At 38.3% G+C, this 6,450-nt stretch overlaps 1 protein-coding gene across 1 annotated transcript; it reads left to right on the top strand.

Moving 5' to 3' along the window:
* On the top strand, positions 1 to 4,948 carry LOC121504329 (galactose-specific lectin nattectin-like). Its single transcript, XM_041779041.1, has 7 exons — positions 1 to 61; positions 1,431 to 1,475; positions 1,612 to 1,680; positions 2,793 to 2,914; positions 4,392 to 4,526; positions 4,623 to 4,731; positions 4,881 to 4,948. Exons 1-7 carry the CDS (start codon positions 1 to 3, stop codon positions 4,946 to 4,948), a joined length of 609 nt encoding a protein of 202 aa, XP_041634975.1.
* Positions 4,949 to 6,450: the final 1,502 nt, after the last annotated feature.

Raw genomic sequence — 6,450 nt, 5'->3', positions numbered from 1 at the left:
ATGAAGACGCTGGCCGTGTTTCTACTCATCTGTGCTGTGACGGCTCTGACTAACGCCGCTGGTGAGTTTAACAGAGAATCAGGACATCATAGCATGTAAGTGAATGACTGACTGTTCTGTTCAACCTTTCAGCTGTTCCTGGAGCAGAGCCTGATATGGAGGCAGGAGAACCATCTGTTCAAGAGGGTGAGTTACTGTTTCCTATTTTACCAACAATATCATCATTTCTTATTGTAGGGTAAAGAATAAAAAATGAGATTGTGAGGTTTTTGTTTAGTAACTCCCATTCGTCTTTCTTTCTAAATGAGCTTAGATTTAAATTAGCAAGTTTTGTTCAGATTTAAGCAAATGTAAATTTAGTTTCTCAGTCAAATGCCTGGGTATACTGCTCTGAAATCAAAATATATAAAACATCCAGTATGTCATGACTGCATGATAGTTTGCACCTCATTTGTTCAGTTATTTTCCACTGTTGTTGACAAATGAAGAGACATGAATAGAGACTAAAAGGAGACCTGCATCTTTCAAGCTGCATTTATGAATCCACGTTGAAGCTACACCTAAACCCTTCTAAGCAGCATGAACATTTACCTGATGTGTATGCACCTCCTCAAAAATGTAGCTATCACAGACAACTCTGACTGCAAGCCTCGTGACTGGTCTGCAGTGGCAGCAGCCAGTCTTGAGGTAACATCTATTGGCATATTCTTTATCTTCTATGAGATAAATGGCTGCAGACGGCGATGAAACTAGTCAAATTTACATGCTGATACTCAAAAATATGGGGGAAGGGTCTCAGGACATTTTCCTACCTGTGCCACATCAAACAGAACCCTGTGGTTTTCTCTTTGTTTCCAACAATGAGGAGCATGTGTCTTTTTCACACCTTGGTGTGAAGTGCTGCAAAGGATCCTGGGATGATGACCTCCTCCCTTTTTGTCTGAAATTTTCCATACATTTTCTTCAGTTCTTGCTAGGCCTTTGTCTTTGTTCTCGTGTCGGTCCCTGGCATAAATTAATGATTAATTAAGCAATAAAAGAACAATCATGATGATGTGGACACACCAGTGCAGAAGTACACGGTGCTCAGACCAGCGTAGACCACCTGACACAGAATCATAAACCAGGCATCACTGTGAATTTAAAAAGACAACAGCAGATGACGATAATAAGTGAGGGCTTCATTTAATCTTACAGCTGTTCCAGAAGCAGAACTAGAGAAAAAGATGGAGGAACCAGCCCCTGAAGAAGGTGAGTGGGGGTTTGATCCTAATTCTTGCACAAAAAACTTTATATTTTGTTTCTCATGCCTGTTAACAAGAATATAGGTGACATTAAAGAAAGGCAACACTTTCTTTTCTAAATATAATAAGAGAGAACAGCAGATGAAGTTAATCAGTGAGTGCTCTTTAATCTTACAGCTGTTCCAGAAGCAGAACCTGAGAAAATGATGGAGGAACCATTGGTTGAAGAAAGTGAGTGGGGGTTTGCTCCTATTTTTTGCACAAACAACTTTACATTTTGTTTCACAGGCCTGTTAACAAGAAGGAGGCATGTTAAGAGACAACAGTAGATGAAGTTAATCAGTGATGGCTGTGTTTAATCTTGCAGCTTTTCCAGAAGCAGGGCCTGAGGAAATGGCTGAGGAACTATTCGTTGAAGAACCGTTCGTTGAAGAAGGTGAGTTGGTGTTTGAAAGTTTTCATGCTCAGTCTAACCTTGCTAAGAAGGTTTAAAGGCCAGATTCCATGTCTGTTTTTAGGAACATTTATATTGCAAAGCTTCAGTCTTAAACTTTTACTCCTAGTCTGTGATGAGATTAGTGTGGATGCAGCTGTAGCAGCAGTTTGATCAGAACTGGACACCGTTTCCTTAAAAGAATAAAAGCAAATGACACATTGAAATCTTACGTTGGTGTAAGTTATTCTCGACTGCATTTGATAAGTTGTTGTTGAACCAGCTTGCTCCTCTGATAGAGGACAATGATATCAGCGTAGTGAGATATACTGTTGCTGGTTAACTGGCTTGAATTACATAGTAATTTTAACTATATAGAAATAAGTGTAACCAGTAATTTTTCAAGAATCTGGATTTGTAAGCAGAGGTGATTTGCAATTTTAACTCATTGGAATTAGGTAGTGTTCACATAAATTAGTCTAGTAAATTTTAAGTTGTTGCATGTTATGTTAAAACTACATAATTTGAAAGTGTTCAACCATAAAACTTGACTTTATATGATAGAAGCTACATGTTAGACTTAGGTTCATGTAACAGACACTCATGTTGTTTTTTTTTGAGTGTAGGGTTAGGGGACAGTACCACTTAATTACTGGTGAATTTCCAGAAAATTACTTGATACTAAATACATTATGAGTAGGTAAATACTTCCTTAACATTACCATTTTTATGAGTTATTACTTGTAAAATGCCAACTTATTACAAGGTAAAAACCACTTAATTCTTGACTATTTAATAATCTTTATTTATTTTAGACTCCAAAATCATTGAGGGCGAGCCCTCATTTACAATGATGTCGAGTAGACATCATTGTAAATGATTACTGATTACTAATACTAGATGGTTGTACTTATAACAATGAAATTTCTACATAATTGGGGCCTATATGTTTTGTCACTGATTGGCCCATAATGAATGTGACAGAAAGAGAGTTTTTTCTTTTGAAAGATCCCGCTCTTCCCAAACACCGTCTATGGGATGTGAAACTGTCTATCTAGCATTTCAGGTTAGGATTAATGTGAGTTTGATGGTTCCCTTGTTCACTTCTGTCTTAGATTTGTTTGCAGATGACAGCGTCCCCTTCCAGAGATCAAATCATTGTCCCGGTGGTTGGAGTCTTTACAACAATCGCTGTTTCCTCTATGTTCATGCAACAATGACTTGGGCCTACGCTGAGGTAACCACAATGATTTGGATTCAAGTGCATCTACGATAAATATTGCATTTATTGGTCCCACACATGGTAGACACTGCAGCTCTGGGTCACTTTTGAAACTACAGGCTACATGTACTTTCTATGAGCAGCCTTCGATCAGAACCAGAACCCTGTACTTTTGCCTAACCCTGACCAAGTTCTTTGGCTCTATTCTTACCCTTTAGGACCTAGCCGGACCAAATCTGGTCCTGCTTGCCTTGATCCAAACAAACTTGCTCTGCGCGCTCTATTCATGTTACACATCAAATTAAACAGAAGCTCAGCTACAAGCCCAAATAAACCATTTTTACCTAGACCACATCCAAATCAAAAAGGACTCAACTCAATGACGACATATCAAAGTGGCTGTAGTGCTACGTAGCCAGACACTTCCGCCCCCTATGGGATGGTGCATGCTACTACAGACACAAACATGGTCTCATTTGAAAGCCCAGTCTCTACTGAAAATTCTAGTCATGTTTGTGCAGTTTCCATTTGTTTCAACAGTTTCTTTTATTTTTCTGCACTTTATTTTATGTTATTTTTTGTGCCATTGAAAATAAATCTGCTCCTCTTGGTGGCAAACTTTAGTTCCTTTGTAAGACTTCCTTTGACAGGGAAATAATGGCATATGAGTAAAAAAAGTTTGATACCTGTGATTTTTGAAAGGGCAGAGATTGGGCCAAATTGGGCCCAATTTGGCACAAGAGGGGATTTCGCCTGGATATTTATTACTAAAATCTCTCTTATTTTGTGCTGACAACCCTCAAGTGGCATGAAATTTGAAAGAAGTAATGTAAAAATGTGGTGCTTTGGCCTACTGGAGATATTTGGACTTCAACTGCATTATTTCTATGGGATATATATGCTAAAACTGCAAAACAGTTAGGCAGAAATGAAATTTTTTTATTTCCCAACTTGTACCTCTGATCCAGTAACATATATACACATATTTACACTTCTGAATAAATTTCACAAGTGCCCTCTTTATTATTGTACCTAGATCATTCAAATAGACCTTGTAGTTACAGAGTTATACTCATTTAAAGATGGGCTGGAAATTTCAAGCAGTAGCCTAATCAAAGAGGCTTGGACTTAACAGGTTTAACTGATAATCCAACTAAAACATAAATGTACACTGTTACTGAATTCGCAGTGCTAGAATGGCATCCAGATGCTCACCCAGATCTTAATATTTTGGAGCATTGTGCTTCAGACTAAAGGCTCACTGCCACTGCAGAAATACACCATCATCCAAGAGATAAAGGTGTATTTAACCAAAAAGTTCCTGAGGCAAGGAACCTTTTAATCCATCAAATCAGCTATCAGGTCCAAAGTCCTGCCCACTTTTGGTAGAAATTGGTTTAGCTTCCAAACTCAAAGAGTTGAAAGGGATCAAAAATTAAGTTTTGGCTTGCATTTTTGTGTGTGGCCTCACACAATATCTCTATTTCTGCAGAGGAACTGCCAGGCTCGAGGTGGAAACCTTGCCTCAGTGCACAGCTTTAGTGAGTATCGGTTCATTCAGGGGATGATATACAGGAGAACTAACGGGTATCCAAGCACATGGCTTGGAGGCTCAGACGCACAACACGTACGTAGCTGATTACACGATGTTATAAGCCCTTAAGAAATACCACTGTTCTATTTCCAGTGTCTATAATAAAACGTGTTAAATTGTTTTGTTCAGGAGGGAGTTTGGCTGTGGAGTGATGGATCACGTTTCTCCAACATCAACTGGTGTCCTGGAGAGCCAAACAATGATAGGTCGCAGCATTGTCTACAGATGAACTATGGAGGTAAATCAATTAGTACTTTTAATAAAAATATTTCAAAAATCAATACTTTGCCCCAACATTCAATAAATGATATGCGGCACACATCACAAGAAAAACAACAGAGTACTTCCCTTCAATATTTATTCCAATATTTATTGTTCTTCTAACAGGTCAAAGGTGCTGGGACGACCTCTGGTGCTGGGGCCATCGCCCATTCGTCTGTGCCAGAAATCTTTGATCGTCTGCTGGTCAACACAGCGACTTGAAGAAAGTGTGAAGAGCACAAAATCATTGTTTATTGTCGTCAATTATACAATCAACATGAATGCTCCATTATTCATCTGTTTTTAACCTTTTGTACCTTTTTTCGCTTCTTAGGGCCATAAATGATCAGTGACAGTATTATGTAAGTGAAGTTCAATGTGTATGAAAAAGAAGCTTTTTTAAACCTAACTCTGAAAAATGAAATGTTCTTTGTTTTTTTTAATGTGGAAATAAAAGTGTTATGACTTGAAACTCACTGATATATGAGTATTCATTTAACTCTCACAAACAGCAGCAGTCTTGAGGGATTTCCAGGGCAATTTTCCTCTATTTTCTTTGGTTTTCAAAGCACAGCCATAGAACTGGCTAGGCCCCTGAAATACCCAGAGAATGGGTCTTCCCAGTTTAGATTTATGATGATAACAGTGCATGTGTGCTGGATCAGTAGCATTGGTGCTAGCATTATGGCTAACAGTTCCCTTATTTTGGAGCTGAAATCATTGTCATGCTATTATGGGGTTCTGATGTTGGAATTATTTATTTGTGCTGTTTCCCTTTTTTTTACACTTTCTGCCCATTTGTGCAATTTCTTTTTGCCATTTCTAGCCACTTTGCTCCATTTTGCTCATTTTGGCCACTTGTGCTGCTCCTTTTACCAATTTTTGCCACTATTTAAACATTTTACCCTTCCATGCCCTTCTTTTTGCAACTTCTTTTTGCCACTTTATGCCCATTTCTGCCCCCTTTTGCTCATTGTGACCACTTTTTTTTTTCTTTTTTGTTTTGTTTTTCTATGTTTTTCCATTTTTAATCAATTTTGTCTTTTTTGGGCAAACTTTCTAATGTTTTTGCCACTTTTTGCACATTTTGATCTTTTTTTGCCCCATTTCATAATCTTCTCATTGCCACTTTTTCCCATGTGTGCCACTTCTTGCCTTATTGGCCATTTTTTTCCTCTTTGACCAATTTTGTCCTCTTCAGGCCATGTTTGTAATGTTTTACCACTTTATGCCCTTTTGTGCAATTTCTTTTTGACTTTTCTGGCCACTTTATGCCCTGTTGCTCCATTTTGCTCATTTTAGCCACTTTTCTTGCACCTTTTACCAACTTTTGCCACTTTATGCCCTTTTTGCCTTTCAGTGCCAGTTTTGCCACTTCTTTTGCCACTTTATGCCCATTTCTGCCACTTATTCACTCTTTGATGCCCATTTTTTCCACTTGAAAACAATTTTGTCCACTTTTGGCCATCTTGTTGATATTGCCACCCTTTTCAGTTTTCTTCAACTTCTTTTTGCCCCCCCATCTAGCACTTTTTCCATTTTTTTCCACTTCCACTGAAAAATATGCTCAGCTGTACTCACAGGATCATTAAGCTTGGAGATGGTCTAAAAGCCTTTACCTATAACATATTTGTCTATCATTATCTTACTAATCTCCTGGGACAACTGTCTCTGTAGCTTTCTGTGCTCCATGTTC

This window comes from Cheilinus undulatus, linkage group 22, assembly GCF_018320785.1.
Source record: "Cheilinus undulatus linkage group 22, ASM1832078v1, whole genome shotgun sequence".
Classification (NCBI taxonomy): domain Eukaryota; kingdom Metazoa; phylum Chordata; class Actinopteri; order Labriformes; family Labridae; genus Cheilinus; species Cheilinus undulatus.
The sequence above is the reverse complement of the archived record's forward strand: the minus strand, read 5'-3'. Positions and strand labels throughout refer to the sequence as shown.